Source organism: Hemibagrus wyckioides, linkage group LG08, assembly GCF_019097595.1.
Source record: "Hemibagrus wyckioides isolate EC202008001 linkage group LG08, SWU_Hwy_1.0, whole genome shotgun sequence".
NCBI classification, from domain to species: Eukaryota; Metazoa; Chordata; class Actinopteri; order Siluriformes; family Bagridae; genus Hemibagrus; species Hemibagrus wyckioides.
The window spans coordinates 18,618,462-18,644,182 of record NC_080717.1 but is presented as its reverse complement, the minus strand read 5'-3'; the positions used below and the strand labels follow the sequence as shown (position 1 = coordinate 18,644,182).

The following is a 25,721-nucleotide window of genomic DNA, read 5'->3' as shown; positions in this document are numbered from 1 at the left end:
ACAATGTACAGGATTCCATTCAATCTACTTTTGTTTGAAAGACTGTAAAGGAGCAGCATGGTGATGCAGTAGATTTAAGGAAATGCTAATCCAATTACAGTTAATTACAAATATTGCATTTTTAATTTTAGCCCAAATGAAATAAAAATGAAACTTCTATTAAAAGCATACTTGCTGATTAACGGTGAAGGTTAATCACCACTAGTGGTTCAAATGATTTTTAGAAGATCTTTATAAATGCCAAAAATGCAGGAAAAGCAATCACATTATGTTGAGATCTCAGGGTGGTGCAGTGGGTTACGTTATTCCCTCTCAGCTCCAGGGCTTCTTGTTTAATTTTATGCAGGTTTTTTTTTTTTATCCTTGTCTGTCAGCTTTAGCATGAGAAATAATAAATAACTATATAAATATATTATCTAACTGGTAAAGATATACAAAGTACTATAAACCATCCCAACAAACAAATGTTGCTCTATTTATTAATTGTATATACACAACAGGTAACAAAGTCCTTGAATGAAGAAGAAAAAGTAAAGCAATGTGAAACTGTATCACAGTATTATATTACTATATTATCATTCACGCCACAATTGATATTTTCTTTAAATAAACTGTACCAGTTCTGTTTATTCTTTACAAAAACTAAAGTTGAGAGTGTGCTGCTCCCCTGCACTCCCTCTGTACCCCAGAACAAAACCAGAAAACAGCAAAGAATTTGGCAGCAATTTTTTTTTTCCAAACACTTATAAAACAGATGAACAATAACCACAGAATTTTATTGCTATTTTAATGCTGTGTCTAACAAGGGCTGTCCTGAACACAAATAAAATAATTAAAACACAACATTAACAGAATAACAGGAGTGCTGTTAGTGTTTAACTTTCCGTCCAGCCTGAGTAGTAATAACATCAAGGAACACTGAAAACTCCAAACAATTATAAATAAATAAAACATAATAATAATAATAATAAAACAACTTTCCTTATTTTTTTTTAAACTTTAAATAGCACTTAGATTTCCTAAATGGAGAAGAATCCATCTTCACTATGTGAAAGCCGCCTCTGATATGGAGCCCTGAGCCTGTAACAAAACAGAAACACATCATGAATATGATCACTAAATACAACACAGGTATCATGCACAGTACACGATTATATTACCTTCTCACTGTAGTATGGCTGAAACTTTTATTCTCACCTTGAGTTCTGTAAAGAGCTGAGCAGCACGGTTAAAATCCCAGTCATTCTGCTGTAGCCACCTGAAGCAAAAATAAAATCTAGACATCAAAAACATGAAAATGTGACTCCACTCTTTTTCTTCCAGATAATATACATGGTTTGGTCATCCCAAGGATGTTAAGAGCATGGGAAGATAATAAACCTTCAGTGTTCATGTACACAAATAGGTTTTTTTTCTTTTAAAGGTACCATTTTACATAGTCATTTTCGTCTACTCACTTTTGGGACCATTCGAGATTCATCTGAAATTTCTGCGAGAAGTTGGAGATCATCTCCTGCTGCTGAGTGGGAGAGTGGGTGGATACGGGGCTGCTAGACGGGGTCGGGGCGGGTGTGGCAAAAGCACGGCGGATCTCTTCAGTGGTAGCGTTCCTTACAAAGAGTGCATCATTGACTAAACATAGCCTATAAGAAGGAAAACAGAAAAAAAAAAAACATTAAGAATGCTATGTACAAAATGAGAAAAGATACAATTGATATCAGGAGAGGACAAATCACTAGCCTATGTGTCTGGGACTAGTAAGTTCAACAGGCTGCTGATATGGTCAGCATGATTTTTCTTCTCACTTTCAACCACAAAAACTCTCTATTGACAAACAAGAATTTCTCATTCTTGTCATTCTGTTTTTTAGTCTGTATTAATGCCCTCCCTCACTCACTCCCTCCCTCCCTCCTTCCCTCACTCACTCACATGTGACTTACATTCATACACTCATTTACCCTTAGGGTCAATTTATCATATCCTACTCAAATAACCTGGATTGGGCAGGAGGGAAGAAACCGGAAAACGTCCGAGGACATGTTGCAAGTTGGGTCATTCTTAAGGGTTGGAAAAGTGTACATTTTTAGTCTAGTCAATAGTAGTAGTTTTCTGGGTAATCAAAACATGGGACTGGGCAGAACAGTGGAGATTGCTAGCTAGTGGACTAGCTTGAATATATGACTTATATTAATAAATAATAAATCTAATCTGTATAAGACATGAAAGGTTTAAAAAAAAAAAAAAAAAAAATAGTTAACAGTTTTTCTTACCCATTATTCATGGCTGGAACTGCGACGAAGACGCGGGAGAAGGCAAGAGTAGTTTCTTTTGACTTGCTGTCAACTAAGGGAGGATTCAAAAATAAATAAATAAAATACAAAAACTAGCTATATAAAAACAGAGCAGTCCACCGTGTGGAATCCTTTTTCAACACTCAATACTTACTGTCCTTAAACACCCCGCTGACTGTAAACACCAGTAATGTTTGCTGTGGAGATAGAATCAATAACTGTAAGTTGTGTGATGAGCTAAAAACTATTACATTATATATATATATATATATATATATATATATATATATATATATATATATATATATATATATATATATATATTATATATATATATATATACACACAGCTCTGGAAAAAAATAAGAGACCACTGCAAAATAATCAGTTTCTTATGTTTTTTTCTTGAGATGAGATGAACATTTTTGTTTCATTTTTTGTGAACTGCTGACAATATTTCTCCTAAATTCAAAATATAACTATTGTTATTTAGAGTGTATATTTAAAGGAAATGACAACACATTAAAATAACCCAAGATCATGCAGTATTTGCAGAGCTTTAATAACTCAAATAAAACAAAATGCAAATCATTTGTAAACAAATTGTGTTAATGCTTTGGCTAAATAACATTAAGAAATCAGTATTTGGTGGAATAACCCCGATTTGCATGCGTTTTGGCTCCATGCTCTCCACCAGTTTTTCACATTACTGTTGGGGAACTTTATACCACTCTTTTTGCAAAAAAGCAAACAGCTCAGCTTTGCTTGATGGTTTGTGACCATCCATCTTCCTCTTGATGACATTTTTTTTTTTAGAGGTTTTCAATAGGGTTCAAATCTGGAGATTGGGACGTGGTCTCTTATTTATGTATATATTTATAGAGAGAGAGAAAGAGAGAGAGACAGAAAGAGAGAGAGAGAAAGAGATGTATGAAATAAAAGTGTAAGAGAACTCACAGAGCATGTGTTTACATCCACAGTGAAAGAGGCTAAGTCATGCTGGGTTTTGGGCAGTTCATTCAGGAAGGCAACTACGTTCAGTCGAGTGTGCTTCAACATACGGAACCGCGTCACTGTGAGGAAGATCAAAAGAGGGAAGTCTTAATCAGTTATTGTTCAACACTCGCTGCTATGCCTTGTGGTCAATCTCATGAAATATCACGTCCTCATCCGCACTATGGAGAATCAAACGGTTCTGAATGTTTTACCATTTATTGGTGGCCCTGGCACGAGGAACTGCAGATCCAATGAATCTTCTTTTATATAATATACTGTACAACACTGTAAGTAAAGCCTTAAAAGCATTTAACACTATTTAAAAAATGATTATTTAATAATCACATATCAATATAACATATCGAAATCACCACTTTTATATCTGTGTTTTAAAACGGCATTCAACAAAATGCTCATAAAAAAGGAAACTTTTAATACACTGCTCACAGCAGAGATATGGCATAAAAGGTGAAAATTAAGGATTGGATATAAACACCAATGAAAAAACGACAATGCACAGAATATTTGAGAAAATAAAAGACAAAAATATTAAAGGATTTTATTGTATTGTTACAATAAAAATTATATAATTATAATATATAGAAAAGACGATGTGAGATGATAATAAATCTACTATACTTGAAAATGTGAATGATTGTAATGGGTTTTGAAATCATTCATTAAACTTTGATTTAAAAAGCAAAAGCTCATAACTTGGAATTTCCGAATTATGAGCTTTCGTTATTATTGTCATGAGTTTATAGTAGCACTTACTTTAGCTCTATCAACATAGACACATTAGTTGATTTAAATATAAACTCATGACTTAGAAAACACAGGCTTTCATGGAGGCATCCATGTTTTTTCCCCCCAGTTTTAAGCTCAAACCTGCACTAATTCCCAGTTAAGTAAAGCACAGCGTAAGAGCATGACTGTAGATATAATTATGTCAATTATACATTTTACTTCTGTGCTTACCTGGATCTTTGATTCTCTTAATGTTGCGATTGTGATTTACGTATTCTCCCAAGTTCGACCTGTGATGGCAGAAAGTGTTAGAGAGAAAGACAAAAGATACGACTTCCTGTATTGAATATTCAGAGGGATAAAGAGCAGGGAATGTACTCTGACATAATTAAAGGGATAGCAGTTCATCTAGACTGCTATGTTTATGTCTCTGTAATATGATATTTGTAAGCTTTTCAAACTATAGAGGCTTAGCATTTGCTTTTGCTACCTTTGATTTATGACGTTGTTATATGAATAATAAAACAATAAACATGAAGTACATTTTAAATATGAAAAAAAAAGAGGATGTACTTGGAGGGGTTGTGCATGGTGAAGGGAATGCTGAGGGAGAAGCAGGCCCCATCATGATATGCGTTCAGTAGAGGCTGTCTGTTTCCCGAGTCGTACACGCTGTAGAATCTAACACAAAACAGAGATAGGGATTCTGTTAAGAATGGTTATAATGAACACTTGGGTTTTGAAGCTTAAGCAATCATTTTATCTTGGGCCGGTCATCCCTTGGGTGATCCGGGGCTGATTCCAAGAGCCCTGCATTAAAGAAGCATCATTCACAACTTGGGGCAATCTAGATTCACTGTTAAACCTACTGCAATGTTGCTTAAGATGGAGCGAAGGAAAGAACACGAGAAACTCCACACAAACCATAACCCGAGCTCAGGACTAAATTTGGGATCCTGATCCTGCTCAGTGGCAAGTATATGTTTAAATTTGACAAGAGTGTAGACTTACTGGTTCAGAAAACGCAGAATAAATTCCTTGACTTCGTCTGAAACAAAGTAGCTGCCCTAAACCGGGAAAGAAATAGACATGACTTTAAAACACAGAACTGTTCATATTCAGGAAATTTCTTTCCAGAAAAATAAAAACAGATGACGCACCTTGCAGGAAGGAACTGCAGTGCGGGTTTCAACATCAAAACCTATCGGTGCAGGAAGACTGTGGCCGTCCTACATGAGACGAAGAATGAAGAATCCGAGTGTTAGGCTTAAGTCAATCAGCCATCAAGTTAATTAGTTTTGCAGTGAAAAAACAGCACACTTTCGAACAGGAAATTGACAGCTATCTAATTAATTTGTAAACGTGGTTGCCCATTTAATAGACTACTAATGATAAAAATGTATTGGTGCCAATCCAATTTATTTATGCACAGGTAAAGAGATGTTCTTTACTTTTAATCTTGACACAGTAATTAAGCAAGACACAATATCAACTGCTGTCTATTCAGATTAATGACTGACATGGAGCACAGAACTTGTAACCCGGTCTCCTTATAGCATCACTAGATACACTTCCATCCATTTTTTTAACACTCTGAAATGATAACCTGATGGAAACCTAAAGTGATAGAGTGTTGACATAACCTTTTTTTCCATTTAACTTCAGTGCACAAATTCTATGTTGATACTCCAAACGTTATGAAAAATAATGTGTCACATGACAGAATTTCTCATATTGTGCGGCAGTCATAGACACGTTTGGAGAACAACAGACGGCTTAGTGACGCGATCATGGCAGCCACCCATTCGGGGAAGAATAGGGATGTGTGTGCCGTGCCGCACACCGTAAACCTGTGGCACAAGATTTGCGATATGCAGTTTCGTTGTCCTCCACTACATTTGGCAGCCTGATATAACAGTGCCTTAATTATTCTTTAATAATATTACAAGTTTCCCCCACTACTCTGGACTCTGAACGAGGAGATGACAATCCTCTTTCGGGTCAGAACTGGTGGTTGGTGGTGATGAGCCTCTTAATTAGTCTTAATGTTGCGCCAATCATCTCAAATGTGGCCTGTGAAATTCTGAAATGTTGCAGCTAAAGATTTTCTGTGAAGTCATTTTTCGCCACTACGCCTCATCAGGCAGTTACTTTATTTTCAATTCAATTCAATTTATTTGTATAGCGCCTTTTACAATGGACATTGTCTCAAAGCAGCTTTACAAAAGAAGATAAACAGAGAAAGGAGAGGGAAAAAAAAACTAATGTGTAATAATAAATTATTAAACTATTTTATCCCTAATTTTATTTTATCCCTAATGAGCAAGCCTGTGGCGACGGTGGCAAGGGAAAACTCCCTGAGATGATGTGAGGAAGAAACCTTGAGAGGAACCAGGCTCAGAAAGGAACCTCATCTTCATTTGGGTGACACTTAAAGCTCTAGCAGATGAGCAAATGCTACATTCTGAAGCTTTTATTTCAATTCATTTTCTCAACACTTTATCCATTTTACAAAGACATAAAAAAAACGTGGAACATGAAAGGTACACAACTTGAAATATTCACAAAATCAAGTATGAAAATGGATAAAAATAAAAAGAGGAAACCAAGAGAAAAAGCTCTCACCAGTTTGAGGAGCCTGGGGAATCGTCCACAAATGGCACTGTCAAGATGAAGAGGAAAGACAACACAGTGTACAGGTTCATGGCCATTACCACACACACACATTAAAGATTTCATATTCGTCATGACAAGTAGTTAGGACCCGCTGATTGAAATCATAGCTTTACAAATAATTACACACAAAATATCTTGCTATTCTACACCACATTTCTGATTCTACAATAATATATTTCCTGCTCCTCTCTTTCCTGACAGTATGTCATGTAAACACTTGTTATATTTAAAGTAAATTAAACCCAGAGTTCACTTACCGGCTTGTTCCAACCACCTACACCCAAATACACTACAACCCAGAGCCTCTGATGAAAGGCAGGTTGTATGTGAAACACAGTAGATACATGCAATTTATTTATTTAGACAATATATCTAATAGCAAAGGACATAAATTCATACCATAAAGTTTACTCCTATGGCTACCCTAACCCTAACCCTCTGCTACAGAAGTTGGCTATCTAGCCATTTCTCATGTCCTTATATTATAAAGCTCGACCAATTCCCAAAACTACAATTCTCAAAAGACTCTGTCCAGGGTGTATCCTGCCTTGATACCCGATGACACCGGAGATTGGGCACTCGGGCACAGGCTCCCCGTGACCCGAGTATAGATCAGATAAGCGGTACACACAATGAAATGAAATTCCCGAAAGATATGCTTTAGCTTTCTTTCAAAGACAGCTGTGGGGATGGCTGGTAAGTGGTTAAAATTCATCAATTATTAACTATTAATGATCTGTTTTCTCCATGCAGTTCTCTTTGGAGAGTCCCAGTGATCAGAGGAACGCTGTGGAATGTTTAGGACACTTTCTGCACCCAATACAGGTATGTCCTAATGGACATCAATCATTTTTATCCCCTAGGTCAGAGCTGCATTGTCTCTTTAATGAAGATTCTGACCAGTGTGCTCTCACTTTTACCCTGTTTAAGTCCTTCCAGTAGATTTCTTCCACATTGGAAAATTCTTTTTTTGGCCAGTTATCACGACTGTGCCTGCCTTAGGTTGTCCCATGTGCAAACGGTGGGATCTTACCCGTCATTGGCTAACCAGTCCTCTCAACTGGCCGACAGCACTGATGTGGTTTAGAGGAAGAACGTGATGATAGTTGATTAAAGTGATAGTGTCACTTTAATAATTGCAATAACTGCAATCACTGTACACACTGTTCTTTCATTGTCTAACATTGTCTTGGTCTTTGCACAAAGTCGGCCTATATGTTGTTTGTCTTGTCTTCCTGTGCACTTCTGTTGTATGTCAAAGATTTCACCTTAAGTATAGTTTATTTTTTTTAGTTTAATTTTAATTTTTAAATTATAGTTAATTTTTTTTTATCTCTATGTTTAGTTCCATGTTTGTCTGCGTCACTGTACTTTGTGTTTTGTGTAGCATCTCTGGTCTAGGAGGAACGCTGTTTCACTTCACTGCATCTGCTATATATGGTTGAAGTGACAATAAAGCTTCTTTGACTTTGACTTGACTTGAAAAGTAGAACAGGACATCAACACTGAAATATGAATTTTTTTTGGTCTATATCTGTATCCCTATAAAGGAGTGTAAATATACAGTATATCATTTTGTAATATAAACTCATACAACTGTATTGAAACAAAAGCCAACATTAGATTAATTTAGATCATCTATAGTGGAATTAATCACAAGCTTTGGGATTGGACTAACAAAGCAGAAATGACTGAAAAAAATGACTGAGATGAAAATACAAACCTTTGGATTGAGATGTGATATTTGTATTATTTGCTTAATAAAGAATAGGAAAAAAACAGAGAAGACCCAGTTCTAGGAGAAAGGATCCTTGAATATTTTAACATTAGTGCAAAATCAGGATGACCGATGCTGGACAGGACCCATGAATCTATTTCACCTCAATACCCCATGACTGCCTGTTTATACAACTTCAGACTAGAAAAGTGTGATTACTGGTTAAATACAAGTACGCAACCATGGTTTGAGCTTCAGTATATTTTGATGTGTGACTATCCTGTATGCTGAATGTATTCTATTTCAAATCTGATTCCATGTAAATTGACTTTGCACTGTTTCATCCCACTGCACTGTGTGTGCCTGTTGACAGGATATGCAAATTCTTTCACTGAAGGATGAAGCTGGTTTCATAAACAGCCCTGCATAAGGATTTAAACAGAAGCCCCACTTTCTTTCTTGAAATACATTGGTCTGAAATAAAAATACGCAGCTTTTATATGTATATGCTGCAGTTATAGTAGCTATGTCCTGACATTCAAATTCTCTAAAAAACTGGGAAGAAGGGTCTCATAGAGGAAAAAAAAGTGTAGAACTTATTATATTATTGCTGGATCACTAGGATAAATGCATATTGGCAAAAAATCTGCACATATCGGTTCAGAAAGTTAATACCACACTGGAAGAACAGAAAGATTATTCAGTACATTGAAGCCAAACTCTTCCACATACACAATCACTTGCAGACTTTCAGACAGAATGAAAGTCACTGTAACCTTTAATGCACAGGGGGCCTCAGGTACTCATTTTCATCCATTAACACATCACTTATTAGCTGAGTCCCAAAGTATGTACTCTACCTGATGTACAGTGTTCTGCCACCTAGTGAATTCATTTTAGAAGGATAATATCAGCCCAAATTGAACATTTACATTTTTTTACTAACCGGAAGTATATTTAGTTTCCTAAAGGATGGCAAATGACGTCAAACGCACATAATGTGATAGCAGTAACTTTTTGCAGAATACTATAGATTTTTAAAATCTATGCTAATTTGTAAGCTGTCTTGTCGGCCATTTGTCGGAAAATGATTTCTCATTAAGCCTGGTAGCCCCGCCCTTTTTCAGTTGTGTAAGCAAAGCTGCAATTATCCCAATATTTCAACCTTCGCTTTTTTCCTGGTTAAATAAATGCGTCATCTGGATACTTGAAAAATAGCTTCTTGTTGGAATATTCAGTGTGAACGCACTTCTCACGCTGTTTCACTACATACTACTGTTTACACTATGGGAGAATAGTTTACATTGTCACATTTAGGCTTGAAGCTGAACAGTCAGCAATTTAAGTATTTTTCATTGTATTTTAATATTCTGCTGTATGCCCACTGACCCTTTCTATGGCACTATAATTTTAACTTACAATTGTAATATCACATCCTCTTCTTTTAAGGATCATGAACTCCTGTACTATATACACCTATAAAACTCAGAGGTCCATTATAATACATACATTTGAACCCAGCCACAGAATGACATGAGCTAAGAGGCAGGCTGCATTTCCTGTATCTGTCCTCTCACACATTTGTCCCTACTTAACCTAGCTTAACACAGACATATGGTCAGAAGCACAGACCTGATATATGTTGCCTGGTCTGTAAAGTGATCACACAGAGGATTGCGATCCAGCCACAGCTCGGTCAGCTTCAAGCTCTTCAGCTTGTCCAGCTCCTGCTCAGACTTCAACTATGATAGAAAACACAGCAGGAGAAACCACGGATTTATTTTAGTTATCTGAGGTCAAATGGTTAAATTCATATTATTAAATGAGAATTGAAGGGAAGCACAAAAATTCAATGCATCCTTTAAATAGTGTTGTGTTACCTCGTTATTCGACAGGTTGAGAGTCCTTAGGTTGGGAGCTATGTTCACCAGCTCTGTAAGGTCATCCAGCTTGTAGAGCTTGTTATTGCTTAGGTTTAGTGCGGTCAGCTAAAGATAGCAAAAATCAAGAGATGGACTGTTAAATCAGTTAAATGTAATGACAAACTATTATGATTATATGAGATGCAGGAATTTTTTTATGCAGACACTCGTCTGATCCTGCCTACTCATGCAGACGCTCTTGACCCACCCCACAGACGCTCTTGTCTGATTCAGCCCATTCATGCAGATGCTTTTGACCTATCCCACCCTCTCACGAAGACACTCTTGTCTTATCCCGCCCACTCATGCAGACACTCTTGACCAATCCCCCACCCCACCCAGACGGACACTCGTCCGAACTCACCCACCCAAGGAGACACTCTTGACCCATTTTGTCAGAGGATCCTAGTTTAGGAAGGATCCTAGTTGAGGATTCAAACAAGTAACTTGCTTGTCCACCTTTGTTGACATTAAAACACTAGGGTAAAGGTTGCAGGGGCTTTTAAGCTTCTGCTTATGTGAGAAACATGAAACAGGCAGTGATTCATAATACTTGTAATATTTTCTCATTGTCTATCCAAAATGGCAAATCTGAGCCACTTAACTGCTGTATAACAAAACATTGAGATTAGTTGGTTAGGTAAAACTGTCCTGATGAAATACCATTGCTATAAATATACTGTGAGACAAGCTGTGTGTGTGTGTTTCCCATGAGTGTATCAGTTAGCAACTGAAAGCAGTGTTCTGTTCTGTTTGGTCTGAATAAGGCTTTACAAACAAACAGCTAGGTTACTTTAGCTCTAAGTCCTTTAAATGCCATGTTGTTCAGAGCTCTTCTATACACACGCACAAGGGAAAAGACCAGATACATAATTCAGACTAAAAGATCAGTGTTTGTGAAATGCAGTCTTACTTGTGGGATATTTTCTTTAATGATCTTTATCACAGCCTCCATGCAGCTCTTCCTACTCAGAATCACACTGATGTTCTGAGAGATCAAATCTGAGAAAGACATCAACACACACATGAACCTTCAGGAGTGTCTGATCAGCTTATTTTAAAAAAAATGTATTTATTTATTTTGTATTAACTAGGAATTTTAAGAATGACCTGACTAGTACTAGCATGCAGAAGAACATACCCTGATCGTTGCGAATGCTGTTCAGGTCAAGAAATTGCTCTGAGGAATCAAATCGCTTGGACATGCATTGCTGTGAAAATAATCAGAGTTATGATTACTCATGTGATACAGTGAGTTTTTGAATCGTGTTTGGTTAAACACATAAAGCCTTTCACCTTTAAGTGTTCAAGGTCTTGTTCTTTCAGGTCACTCTGGAGGAAGGATGGTGGAGAACAGGGGTTCGTGATCACGACGACCTAAATGGTCAAACCCCGAAAACAAACAGCATATTATAATCACCCAAATGTACTAAATTCTATGCAACTATTCCAACTGAGGAGTTGCTGAAATTCAAGTATCATGCCTTATATCCTTCATTATCTTTGATCCTGTGAGAGATATTGCGCAGGGCACTGGCAGTGTTGCTATCCTCTACGTAGAACTGCACTTTCTGCCCCTCCGTGGAGTACTTTGTACATATTGGGGAATAAAAAGAGATGGAAAAGCAAACACAACGGTTCACTGTTTACACATCTGCTATGTATACATAGACAGTTTAACATTATGTGGACGATTAAGCCAGGCACTGTCAGTGTTTACTCACATGTACTGGAGTAAAAGGTATAGGGCAGTGATTCTGCAGAGAACTCAAAAGCCACCTCTTATCATACTTCTTGCCAAAAGGGATCTGTTAAAAAGCAACCAATGTTCAAACCTACTGACTTTATAAAGAAAAGGAAAAGTAACATTTGAGTCTTTTTAATTAATTATTTTCCATACCGTTATTTTGTACCATGTTTTGGAGTTTCCTGAGACTGGTGCAGCTCCTTGTCTTTCTGCGTTGCCTGATTGCTGACTTCCTCCTCCTGGCCTAAATCTCCTGAATCCTCCTCTTCTGTCTCGAGCCATTCGGCCATCTCCTCGTCGGTTGGCTTGGCCATAGGGGTTGCTACATAAACCCAGATCAATCTACTTAATTTGCATCCATGTCTCATTCACTATATGGCAAACAGTTGGTGGAAACCTGACCAGTCACAACCATATGTGCATTTTGACCACCCTATTCCACCCTAGTCCCCCTTTGCTGCTATAACACCCGTCACTCATCTGGGAAGGCTTTCAACTAGATTCGGGAGCATAAATTAAGCCACAAGAGCATTATTACTGATGTTAAATTTGATGTCGGGTGAGTAGGCCTGCGGCGCGGTCAGCATCCCAGTTCATGCTAAAGGTATTCACTGGGGTTGAGGTCAGGGCTCTGTGTCGGCCACTCGAGTTCCATGTCTTCATAAACCTTGAATTGTGGGTTTTTGTGCTGGAACAGGTTTGGACTCTTTAGTTCCAGCAAAGGGAAAATACAATGCTATAACATCACACCGAAATACATCCATGTGGGTGTTATGATCAGGCCATATAGTTTACATCATCTCTTTTAAATTGAGAAAAATCTTCAGCAATAGAGAAATGAATAGTCTAAGTAACCTTACACACACACTACATTATATTTCTATTACACACACATTATGTTATACTCACAATCTCCGCTGGAAAGCTCCACCCTGGCCACTGTTCAAGTTGACATCTCCGTCTTCATCCACAAACCTGCCCGAGAAACAAGGGCTGAAGCCTCCTGCGGGACCCCCTCGCAGTCTCTGGTGTACACTGTACACACGTCCCCTGGGTGGCCCACGACTTTTATGGTTACGGAAGTGAGGGCCACCCACTCGGTCATCATGCTCTGATCCACAAAAAAGATAACGAGCAAAAACTTTAGAGATTTCTGTTCATACACACGACTAATCTGTACCTAAATGCTGCATTGCAGTGTACGGATTGCAAAATTTAGGTCCAGTTTTATATTTCCTCAGTGCTTATTTGGGAGTGATGGGACTTTGGGATTGGTTACCATGGTAACACCACTAACAAGGACCGTTGTTAAGCAACCTGCTATTGCAAAGAAACTCTTGATACAAAAACAGGAGTGTTCAAAATGCAGACTTTCTAACTTCTAAAAATTTCTAATACATTTTATTGAACGACATTTTGTGCCAGCGGTTCTCAGACCGGAACCTGGGATCACAAGGGTCTGTGAAGCAAAGCCAGGGGGTTTGTGATTATATTGTTCCAGTGTAACCCACAGTTATCGATCAGCTATTATATTTATTACACATTTCTTGTCAAAATAGTATTGTACACATTTTCACCCAGGTCCTGTATGTTCATAATATAAACCTGTACTATAGGAAGCTGTAAAATATATGGAAATCCCTAGTATATATATATATATATATATATATATATACACACACACACAAATATGGCAAGCAAACCCAAGCTCGTCGATTTTTGCATAAATAATAAACTTTAACTAACTTAATTTGTCACGAATCTTTTAGACCAGACTAGAAAGACAGAACTGAAAGCTTGGGGAAACTCCTACACTATCCAGTGTGCTGCTGTCCACTATACCTGCATCAAGCCAAGTCATGTGTGTAACATGCTAAAGATAGAGAAGGGAAGGAACAACATGGGATAAATAAATTCTTCATTACCCGAAACACTGCCATTGAGCCAGACCTCTCTTACATCAGGGACTTCACTGAAACCTATAGAAACAGTAAACCCAAACATAAACACACTCGCACTGTTTTGAGACTCACCATTGTAGTAGCGGCCAAAGTCCGCCATTATCCAGACTTAAAAACACCGCCAGCTTGATAATATACCCGTTTCTGCCGATTAAATATAAGAAATATACAAATGATTTTACTTAAATACGAAGTGGTCAAACCTCGTTGTCAGATATAAGCTGTCAGTGCAGGCCAACGCTGCACACAACTCCGAAAGCCATTGTTTCCAGGGGAACCTCGTTTAGCGACACTCCTGGTGGGCGGTAACTTCCGGGCTTCCTCTATAGTGTTATTGGTTTTGTTGTTGTTTTGTTATTTTTATTCAGCATTATTGTGAATAATATACCTTCCCATTGCTTTCACTGCCTTAACATTAACAAGAACGTCTGGTATATCATATAAGCACAATGAAACGTGTTCGTCAATATGCAAGTTGAGCTACAAAACCGTCAACAAGCTCGTGTCAGAGCACGTGGTTCACTTGTGTGTGTGTGTATATATATATATATTTATACACCGGACCACTAACTAACGAATAAGGGAATAAATAAACAACAGATAGTTCATTTTAATGTTAAAAACACTGCTAATAAACCTGACACGTGGCCATGTATATAGTTTTCATTTCATGTTGTGTGTTTGCCGATGATTTTTATCTTCATGCCATATAAAATATGGTCAATATTACCGGCTGTAGTGTTTATTGATGCAAATACTTATTTTAACTTGTTCCAAGAGAGTTAGCTGGATTCTTTGCTCACCTTCTGAGTGAACCTGTCTCACTACAGCGAGAGTGAACGGCCGCCTGTGAGGAAGCATCTTGTTTAATTGGAGCTGGTTTTCTAATGGGAGACTTCAAACCTTACACAGTGACGTCACAGGCATAACGGTACCGTGGTAGTGTTATTTTACTCCAAACTAACTAATAAAATCAAATAAAATTCCTTTTTAAATAAAAGTAAGTAAATACACAAGACAAATAATAAAATAAATAAATTCAGCAAGAATTACCTGAATTAGACACGTTAACACGTTAACTCTCTGGAACACGCCCATCTATGAATTAGGGCGGAGACTTCGAGCCAGCCCTTCTCGTCCAGTATCAGTGCCTGACCTCACAAATGCGCTTCTAGAAGAATTGGTCAAAAAAAATAATTCCCATAAACACACTCCTAAACCTTGTGGAAAACCTACCCAGAAAAGTTGAAGCTGTTATAGCTGCAAAGGGTGGGCCATATTAAATTCATGTGCATGTAAAGGCAGATGTCCCAGTTTTGGCCTGCCTCACAGTCTCCGCTCTAATTCATCCCAGAGGGGTTCTATCGGGTTGAGGTCAGGACTCTGTGCAGACCAGTCAAGTTCCTTCACACCAAACTCACTCTTCCGTGTCTTTATGGACCTTGCTTTGTGCACTGGTGTACAGTCATGTTGGAACAGGAAGGGGTCATCACCAATCTGTTCCCACAAAGTTGGGAAGCATGAAATTGTCCAAAATGTCTTGGTATGCTGAAGCATTAAGAGTTCCTTTCACTGGAACTAAGAGGCCAATACCAGCCTCTGAAAAACAACACCTGAATTCAATTATTTGGAGGGGTGTCGCAAAACTTTTGGCAATATAGTGTATGTGCTATGTGTCTAGTGGGATTTAATACAAATGAAACAGGGATTATTTGCAAGCATGCTGCCCTCAACCAGCTCAAGCTTCATTATATTAGCTGGGGCACATACCACAGAGTGCACTGTCTGTCAAACTCTGTCTTTAATACTCTTCATAAAATCTCTACTCTCTGGCATCATGAGTGTTGGTGCGATAAAGTTCATTTAGTGCTGTTTTATCAAATCCTACTTTGGCTACCACCATTTTAAGAGTGTTGGCCATGGCTAGTGAGAAGGGGGAAACCCAGACCACTCTTCAGACTTTGCTGAAACTGGAACTGAAACTGGCAGTTGATCTGATTTGTCATTAAGGAAGAAACTTCCAAAGATTATTCTCTAATGAGATTCTCCACTAATGAGCAATGTGAGGATGACTAGTCATTGGGGAATAAGCAGGGCTCTGAAGGATCTTTTTTCCGATTTCTGATTCATCAGTTTCAGCTGAACGATGTCTGGTGCCATAAGTATTTGTCTAGGGTTCTTATGATATTAAGCAATCATTGTTAGACATGGACGTTTGCGACTATCAGAGCTTATCAATCTTTTAGTTAAGTTAATAATAATAAATGTTATTAATGTATAAATGTATGTTTAAGCCAAACTGAACAACATATATCTTTACCAGATTTACGTTTAAGTTAGAAATGCTGATTTTGTTTGTCATCATCAGTGTATGTTGATCATCCGTAAAATACAAAGTGTGTTCTTGATGCAGTGCATTTGCATGTAGTGATGCTACAAAACTCTATTAAAGGTCACAGTGCCCAGAGGGCTGGAAAGCCAAAATTATCAATGAGAGTCACAAAGCCACAAAGGCCGAAGTGGAAATTAATCTGTCTTATTTCTATGCAAATAACAAATATTTAGCAGTATAAGAGCGCCTAAAAAAGGTAAAGACCAGGAGATAATTTACACAAAAAGACAAATTAGGTGTGAATTAAAAGAGGTGACAAAATAAATAGTGACATGAAAACAGAGGAGAAAATACAGAGCTGATTTATTAGCAAGATTTCATCCTCTGAAAAAAAAATCCTACTGGGTTTAAATATTATTTCACTCATCACTCACCTTCAGCTGAGGTGTTTGTATACAGCTTATGGCTATGCAGAGCACATTTTCCATTTATATGCTGACATTTCGTCTGTTAATTAAACGACTAGTTTTATTTATCTTTATTTATGGGTTTGTGTTGGCGTCCATTCTCAATTTTTCATATTCTTTAATTAATGCCAGTAATATAAACGACTGGGTTTCACATAATGTTCTCAGTGGTATTTTAGTCCCTGCAAATTATATGATTTAAAGGTGAACAACTCAAAGTTTACATTAGTTAGTATCCTTATGCATAAATTTACACACACTCAGAAGCATGAGTGGAAGATTTTCATGCATACTGAATTTTGTTTGTATAAATGGTCATATGTACAATTTATGAATAAATCCATTCATATACAGCTAAATACATGAGGACTATTGTGTTTAAGCTGCGGGCAGAGTTGGGCTCAAATTCAACTAATGAAGCCTAAAACTGTTAGGTGAGCTGAGTTAGACCCTGCCTTCTCAAGATGTTCTATGCTGAGGGAGAGGGAATGTAGCTGGCGCATGTCATTAGCTTTCAAGGAACGCTTCACAAGTGCACGTTATGCTGTATGCCTCCTTCATGCAATACACTCAGCAAGCTAGAAATAATGAATAGAAATGAAGTGATGACAGAAGGCTATCCACGACTGTGGAACTCCAAAAATAAATAAATAAATCCTAAGCTACTAAGCCAAAAGCTCTGTATGGGGTGCATGTGTACAAAGCAAGAAGAAGAAAGAGGAATGCAGTGTGTTTTTTTATTTACAATCCTGATAGGATCTGAGAACAACCAGTTCCACAAAGATTTAGATTTCCTTAGTTGCTAATCTGTGTTGTTGTGCTTGGTCTGTGGCTATTGCAATGATAAAACTGTAATAAACATAAGAAACTCTTTTTGATTAAACACACACACACAAACACACATACACATACACACACATCTCTATATATACAGTGACTCTGTCCAGCATCAGTCCACATGGTTGGTAGCTGTAGTTTCCTTTGAATAGTCTGATGATACATCATTTATCTCAGGCTGGTGTTGATTATGTTCTGACACTATGTGTTCTGTTTGTGAGTGGTGGCTCTCCAGGTCTTGTTTCCTAACTTCTCTTATAGCAATATGCATTAAAGAGATGAGGGATGTAAGTCCAAATAGGTAGCCATCTTCCCGGTTTCCCTCAACCCATGGAATGTCATGTTTCAGATGCACGTTACTGGGCAATGGAGTGGTCTTTCCGAAATCAATCATCCATATGTTGGCTTTGTTGGTAGGGCCGTCGTGGACAAAAAGGAGAGAGCCACCTATTACCTAGGGGAATGATGGAAGGAAGAACATGGTATTTTTTAATGAAACACGTATATTTCTATTTATATTGAATTCAATGTTTTAATTTTGAAAGAGAATTCTGTTCCTCTGAGTAAAAAAAAAGAAAATACAAGCATTTATTCTACTTAACCTCATGATTTCTAAAAAAGGCAGACTGCTGTAATGTCTCTTTCAGCGCATCCAGTCTGGTCAGGTAGGCTTCCTAACATAGAAGAGATAAAAAATGTTTTAGAAATTTTTGGATTTTAATACTCCTCACGGACATGGCCAGTAAGACTCTCACTCAAGCTGAAGATTTTCCACAAGGGGGAGCTTTTAGCATTCAAACTGCTTAGATTCAGACACTGTGCCCTTTCTAAATAAAAGCCTTTCTAAATATAAATTACAGACAAATATTAATATTTTATAAGAATACATAATCCTTGCTTCTTGCACATCCCATTCAGAAACTATTGCAGTTGATATTGTGGTAGTTTCTCTCTGGTTTCTTCTTTAACAGCCTCTAATATACTAGAAAGGGTTTCACTAGATTTTGGATAATTATTGAAGATAATTAGCCACAAGAACATTAGTGAGATCAGGGACTGGGGTCAGAAGAGAAGGCTTGTTGTGCAGTCTGTGTTCCAGTTCATCCCTAAAGTATTCAGTGGGGTTCAGGTCAGGGCTCTGTGCAGGACACTCAAGTTCTTTCACACTATTAACAAAACATGTCTTCACTGAGCTCGTTGGTGCACAGGGGATATGTGCTTCATGCTGAAACAGGTTTGGGTTAGGACCGTTATTTCCAGTGAAGGGGAATCTTAAGCTTTGTTTACAGGGAAGTCGCAGCTTGCAATTCCCAGCCTACAAGCAGTAAAAACCAATGAAAACTTTACACTTCAACTTTGGGTAGATTTATCAACTATCACTTCCTTCCTTGTTTATGTTTAACCAACGTGGCCACTCACACTGTGAATAGTCCTTCTTTTCTACTTTTCAAATGAAACCTTTATTTTCATCACATATACATTAAAGCACAGCAAAATACTTTTCTTTGTATATTCCAGCTTTGGAGGTTGGGATCATAGTGCAGGGTCAGCCATGATGCAGCACCCCTGAAGCAGAGAGACTCTTGGTTAAATCTATAATACTGACCATAATGTTTTTTGAAGTTATCACTAATTGTAGCCAGCTAGATTGTTGTCTGCTGGCTTGCTTGTTGCTTGTCTTCTGTTGTTGTTGTTGTACTGCATGTTCAGTACAAAATGTTGCATTAATATTTGAATTTCGCTGTATGTGTAGCCACTTTGGCCTGCAACTATAAAATGGGTGTTTAAAGTAGCTTTCTGTGAACTTTACATGCCCTGACAGCACATATAATAGGCATTCATTCATGGAGGCATCCATGATTTTCCGCTGTTTCACACATCGAATGTCGCATGATGGATGGTTGCAACTTGCAAGCATTAATGGCACAGTATACAACAGAATTCTATAGATAACTGTATGTTTCTAAATTTGTGGCAAATTTTGGGAAGGCCCACATCTGGCTGTTACGGTCAGGTGTCCACATACTTGTGGTCTTATAGTATATCAGGTCTGTGCATTGCTTTATTGGCAATAAAAGTAAATAGGGATCAACAACTTACTAGAATGTGCATCTGCTTCTTGGTAAACAATAGCAGGGTCTCTGTAACTTGTTCTTTGCTCTGAGTTTTATTAAAATCCCGACGTACAATCCCATTCTCTGTCTGAAAAACACAAAAAAAAAACAGAGTAGGTCACAAAAATCAGAGACGGTGTTGTATGTTTATGTAACTTTAACTCGTATTTCGATTCTGAGGTGTACCATTATGCCTTCGATACGGAATCCAAGCGTTGAGGTACTACTTGTGCTGTCTCTCCATTGCATGTAGCGCAGCTTTGTCACCCCTCTCTGTGCATGTTCCTCTTCTGTAGGAGCTGTAGGATCTACTTTCACCATCTTCTGGTACATATCAGTTCGGATGCTAGCTTTGGTTCTTGCTTTCATAATCTCCTCCTCTTGGTAGGTGCTAAGAGAAAGGCACCAGAATAATCAGTGTAATACTTAAAGAAGTATATGTGAACTTAAGGATAGTAGTAAATACAGTAAGTACTATAAAACCCACACTACACTACTAAGCTTCTTTGGATTCTCTTAAGTCAATTATTCCTTACTGAAGGAGAGGCTGTGAGGTACTGCTGGTTCATGCTCTATATAGACAAAAGTATGTGGACACCTGACGGACACCCTCACCCAGAGCAGCTTACCTCAGTTTTGTTCAGGGGTCTAACAGTGTTGGCTTGGTAGATCTCGGATTCAAACTCACAACCTTCTAAGCAGTAGCCCAGTGCCTTAACCACTAAGCTACCAAATCCTCCCTGACTGACATCATACCCATATATGGGCTGTCTCCAAACTGTTGCCTCAAAGATTGATGCACATAATTGTGTAGGATGTCTATGTATGCTTTAGCCACACTCCAAAATCCAGTGGTATAATTCTAATTAAATTTGGATGGGTGGATTAAATCTGGAGATGGTTAAGTGCCCACAAACTTTTGGCCTTATACAGAATATCTCATATAGTAATCGGCTTCTCTGGCAAATGATTTCAGTGATTTTCCTTATAATATAATGTGCACCTCTGTCTGATCTGCATTTGAAGCTAAAATAATAGAACAAATTTCACCACTGTAGCTTAGCATATCCAATAATGCCACGTGAAAACCGAGGCCCCTCGCATAGTATGTGCATATATGTAAATGATTTGCTGTGTGGGCACTGTGCAGAACAAGTTGTTTCACTTGTTATGGAAATCTTTGTTTACATTTTTTCCTATGTGTTTGCATGAAACGCAATGACACACGTATGACTCTGGTACATCTGTGTATAATACAACACATAAGTGTTGTCTGGACTATTGTCTACAATCCAAACCAGTCATCTGTAGTTTTATATATATATATATATATATATATATATATATATACTGTATAGTTGATACCCTGCAACATGATGGAATGAATCCATTTTTTTTTAAATTGCCTAGACATTTGTAATGCATTATTATTATTATGCACAGTTCAAAGGAAACTACAACTCATACAAAATTCAGCAGTATATAAAAAGCTACCAAAAAAAAGATCATATTAGACTGATTTTAGCATCACGTCAGTCGATGATGTCTACAAAAAATGTAATTTATTCATGTGCAAGTGAATTTGGAGCTTATCCCAGGGACATTGAGTGCAGTGTGAGAGAATCCACCTCAGATGGGATGCAATTAAATTTTGTCAATCCACCTACCTGAACCAAGGACCCTGGATCTGTGAGGCAGTAACTCTATCCAGACTGCCACTTTGACAACCAAAATTGTACTAGTATTAGATTGTACTATACTGTAGAACCTGCTAGAACCTGCATAACACCTTCATATATCTCTAAATATCGGAAACTATGTTACAGATCATGTCTTTCTGTATTTTTTGGTGTTCTCCTTCTCCACATTCAGCATAGGAAATGTAAAAAGAGTGCTATAACAGCTTTTTATTTAAGTTCTGTAAAATATTTGACCGTTAAACATTTTTCAGACTCGATTTATCACTTAAAAACAACAAAAAATATTTTTTTCATTTAACCTTAACATTGCTTTAATCATCTGGCTTCCTTTCACTGGTATGTTGCTTTGATATATTTGTATCCTTTAATTATTTTACTCCATTTACTACACACTTTTTATTATATATATATATTTCATATTGTATATTTGTATTTTTATAGCTTTTTATTCATTTTTTATTTTTCTGTTTAATGTTTTGCTTGCATTTTAAATGTTTGAAAGGTGGTATATAAATAACGTATAGAGATATCATATATACCGAATGCCCATTTTGCAGTCCATGATGACAGGCTGCTTGAGGCCACTCAGCAGGTCCTCGAGACGGATGTAGTCCTCTCCGTCCCTGCTGATGTGCCCGTAATAGCGAGGCACAAACTGATGGAGTGGATCAGACATGAGTGCCTGCAGGCAGGTATCCTCCACCTCGTTGAATCTCTTCAGCACCTCCCCACCTTCACCCAGCTGGATGTTTCCTGATTATGAACAGGCAATGGCAGGCATATTATTTCATCTGTTCTTCAGTAAAAAAAAAAAAGTCCCTTGACAGATTTGTAATATGGTGGGTATCACATGTAACATATTGTACAGAGTAAACTACAGTGTAAGGACAGGCTACGTGCCTTGGTGTCCAGCCAGCTGTACCCATGAACTCTGCCTGCGCTTTGACCACTGCATCATAGTCAAGAACGTCCTCCAGGATCGACACTGGGAAAAAAAAGTAGCTGTAATTTTGTGTAGTTTGTGCTCCAAGCGACTGATTTATCTTTAAGTGAGATATGAATATGATTATGATCAGTGCTCTGCTCAGAGGTATAATCATGGAAACGATCTATTTTTCAAACTGCAATCATTAAAATGCTGCTTTGTACTGCTTCTCTCTAACAAACAGCATGCAGCAAACACACAAATGGGTATGCAATTGTAAAAACAACCCTGAGTCCCTGGGTTTTACAAGCTTTATCTACATTATTATTATCATCATCATTATCATCATCATAATTATTATTATTATTATTATTATTATAAAACTCTTGCTTATTATACAATTATAATAAACCAAACATAAGATTAGACAGATAAACCTATTTCTAGCCATATTTTGCTTTTCGAATGCTTTCACTTTTCTTATTTCTATTTGCTGATAATTTAGCTGCTTTATAGAAATGAATGCTCAAAATTGAAGAAGTCAAGAAAATGTAAAGCTTATAAAATCTTAAATAAGCTTATATTTGGTTTATTGTAATTTTATACAGTGCTAAGAAATAATAGACCAATATGATTACGTTTAAGTTGCTAATATGTCATTTTTTCCACATTGTATTAGGTCAACAGACCTGTTTTCATCAGCTGAAACTTTTTAACATGTTTGGTACATTACCAAATAACATGTGTAACAGTAAAAGGCTACTATCATAGTATCTGTCTACCGGACTATGCAAATAGCTTATTCAAATGCCTAATGTCAAGGTTCTCTTTTAGAAGCCATGCAAATTTACTGCACGACAGTCAGAGTGAGTCTTAGGAAAAGTATTTTTCTTCCAAATAGCAGTCCAAGTCCTATGAAAGCCCAAGAGCTCAGAAATATATAGAAAGTAAACTAAACATTATGGATGAAATGAGTATTTAAAGGCTATATAAATATCTTTAATAAATATAGCTGAATAAAATGGTAATAGGCAAAGGTTATATTTTAGACACACAGGTCATAATGTTTTAGCCTTTCTGGTTTGAGTGTGGCTGAGTTATGCTGTTTGGACTTTGACTCCACTCACCTTTCTCATATCTTTCCTCCTCGCCATCTCCTCTCCCTCACTGAAGACCTCATCACTTTCCGCTGAGGAATAGTTGAAGGATGATGATGATGATGAGGACGACGATGCGAAAGAGCTGGCAAAAACCTTTGAGAATATGCGGTGAGGGACTGTTCCTCTCATATCTGCATCCATGTTGATATTTCCTTGCACGGCCCCTCTCAGCCCTGTCACATCCTTTTCTGTCTCTTCATCTTGCGCCTCTTTAGATCTCCATTGCCTTTGTATGTGTCTCAATCTAATTCCTTGGTTCATTTCTTTCTCAGTAGTGTTGTCCTCCTCTTCTATGTATTCTACTCTACCTTCCAGCCTCTCTCTCCTCTTCCCTCTCCATCTTTCCCTCTGGCCGGCTCTCCACATATTCTTTCTGGACACTTCATCAGCAATGTTTTTTGTATTTTTATGTTTTATCGGCACGCTGTCATGTTCCCAGGCCTTGGGATTTCCTGATGCGGTCACAAACGGTTCCTTTTGAATAGTCTCTGGTTCTAGTCTGGATGAGAGAACAGCCTGAGCGGAAGCAAGTTTGGGTTTTGACCTTCGGCTAGCGAGCAGAGCTTCCTTCATGTAGTTATTTTCAAATTCGTTTATTTTCTCTCCCTCTGCTTTCAACTGGTTTCTCATACTCTCCACAGTTCCTGCTTTGCTGGATCTTCCTGATTCGTCTTCATCAGCCATATATGTTGACGTGCTCATTTTTCTTGAGGTCAACTCCAGTCCTTTCATGGAGCTAGGTTACCAAATATAATCCCCATAACAAATAAAAAAAAAGTGCAATAATCCAAAAATAAAAAAGAAGAATCCAGTGAAGTGGAGAGTGAAGGGTTAATAATAAGAAACTGCATTAAGCTTACATCACAAAAAAGAGGAAGTAACAAAATACAAAGTTAACTGCAAATATTCCATTTAAACAAAATCAATAGCCTTAAAGGTTGTACTTGAAGTTAAGCTAAATTTTTCATTGTGTCTAGTCTGACGGTTTGTGTAATCTAATCTCATAAAAATTAGGACTCACTTTTATTCAGCCTTTCTCATTTAGGAGCTCATGTATTGACTGTGCTCTTTGGTTTAGCTCAAAGGCTTTACTATTGACATCCACAGCTTTGTATTTGCATGCTCTGACATCACGAAGTTTCCACACGGCAGAGACTCCTAGATAAACTATAACCTAATGAATACATGCCAAGCTTCAAAATGTTGGCCAATAAATTAATATGAGACGATCTGAATTACACCAAATCTGGATTCTTTTTCTGTCTGTTTAGTCTACTCTACTCTAGATACAGTAGTCTGTGTAAAACCAAGAATGATTTTCACACTGAAAAGAATGGAATTTATGACCAGCGTGACTAAAAAACACACTGTAGGCTAATTCATTTCATTATTTCACTGGAAGTTGGACAAAGTTTAAATTACAAAAAAGTTTGATATGCAAATTGTGTACATTCTTCTTCTTCTTCTTCTTCTTCTTCTTCTTCTTATTGTTTTTGTTGTTGTTGTTATTATTATTAGTAGTAGTAATAGGAGTAATGGTAGTAGTAGTAGTAGTATTTTTTTTTTTTTATGTGAAAGTGACACTGAATTTCCAAGAAATAGTAAATACATCAATGGATGAAATCTCTTTTCAAATGCATGCTGTGGCTCCGCAAGTGGAAACGTTGTGGTGCACAGTATGCAAATTGACATATCCATTCCGGTATTCAGAACACATACACAGACTGACACCTTACCTCCTAATCCTGAATGCCTGGGACTTTCACATTCATTATATTGTATGAGGATATGATGGCAGTGGAGTTGAAGGAATTTCATTATGGACAACATAAATAGTCTTCACTGTAACTCTGACTAGAATACAACCCTTACTGATGATTAGTTAATGAATGAATTTGCAGACGTGCCTATTATAGGGACTAAAATCTTTACTAAATAAAATAAAATAAAATAAAATAAAATAAAATAAAATAAAATAAAATAAAATAAAATAAAATAAAATAAAATAAAATAAAGCATTTAAAATATTTTTCAGCACATACAAAGGACATGTAAATACATGCAAACCTTATTTTCTACACACTACAAACAAATTTTTTAAACAATGATTTACGTGCCGCATATGCTGAC

The 25,721-nt window shown here is 37.3% G+C and overlaps 2 protein-coding genes across 5 annotated transcripts; both read right to left on the bottom strand.

Moving 5' to 3' along the window:
* Positions 1–455: 455 nt before the first annotated feature.
* nxf1a (nuclear RNA export factor 1a) lies at positions 456–14,974 on the bottom strand. 4 transcript variants are annotated; one of them, XM_058396171.1, is made up of 22 exons: positions 14,860–14,931; positions 14,021–14,074; positions 13,005–13,206; positions 12,249–12,417; positions 12,073–12,156; positions 11,833–11,937; positions 11,645–11,725; positions 11,490–11,559; positions 11,262–11,350; positions 10,307–10,414; positions 10,059–10,168; positions 6,659–6,695; positions 5,194–5,262; positions 5,045–5,100; positions 4,607–4,714; positions 4,265–4,323; positions 3,248–3,363; positions 2,446–2,488; positions 2,271–2,343; positions 1,458–1,643; positions 1,198–1,258; positions 456–1,080 (listed from the first exon to the last, which is right to left on the bottom strand). In XM_058396171.1, the coding sequence occupies exons 1-22, from the start codon at positions 14,915–14,917 to the stop codon at positions 1,045–1,047; spliced, it is 1,974 nt and encodes a 657-aa protein (XP_058252154.1). In that variant the 5' UTR covers positions 14,918–14,931; the 3' UTR covers positions 456–1,044. The 4 variants fall into 4 exon arrangements, with proteins under 4 accessions (XP_058252154.1, XP_058252155.1, XP_058252157.1 ...); XM_058396174.1 differs by lacking the exon at positions 14,860–14,931 and adding an exon at positions 14,260–14,357 and having other exon boundaries at positions 457–1,080; XM_058396172.1 differs by lacking the exon at positions 14,021–14,074 and having other exon boundaries at positions 14,860–14,974.
* Positions 14,975–17,585: 2,611 nt separating this feature from the next.
* On the bottom strand, positions 17,586–24,638 carry si:ch73-22a13.3 (inositol-trisphosphate 3-kinase A). Its single transcript, XM_058396175.1, has 7 exons — positions 23,559–24,638; positions 22,407–22,491; positions 22,046–22,259; positions 19,993–20,197; positions 19,793–19,894; positions 18,295–18,366; positions 17,586–18,146 (listed from the first exon to the last, which is right to left on the bottom strand). The coding sequence occupies exons 1-7, from the start codon at positions 24,321–24,323 to the stop codon at positions 17,805–17,807; spliced, it is 1,785 nt and encodes a 594-aa protein (XP_058252158.1). The 5' UTR covers positions 24,324–24,638; the 3' UTR covers positions 17,586–17,804.
* Positions 24,639–25,721: the final 1,083 nt, after the last annotated feature.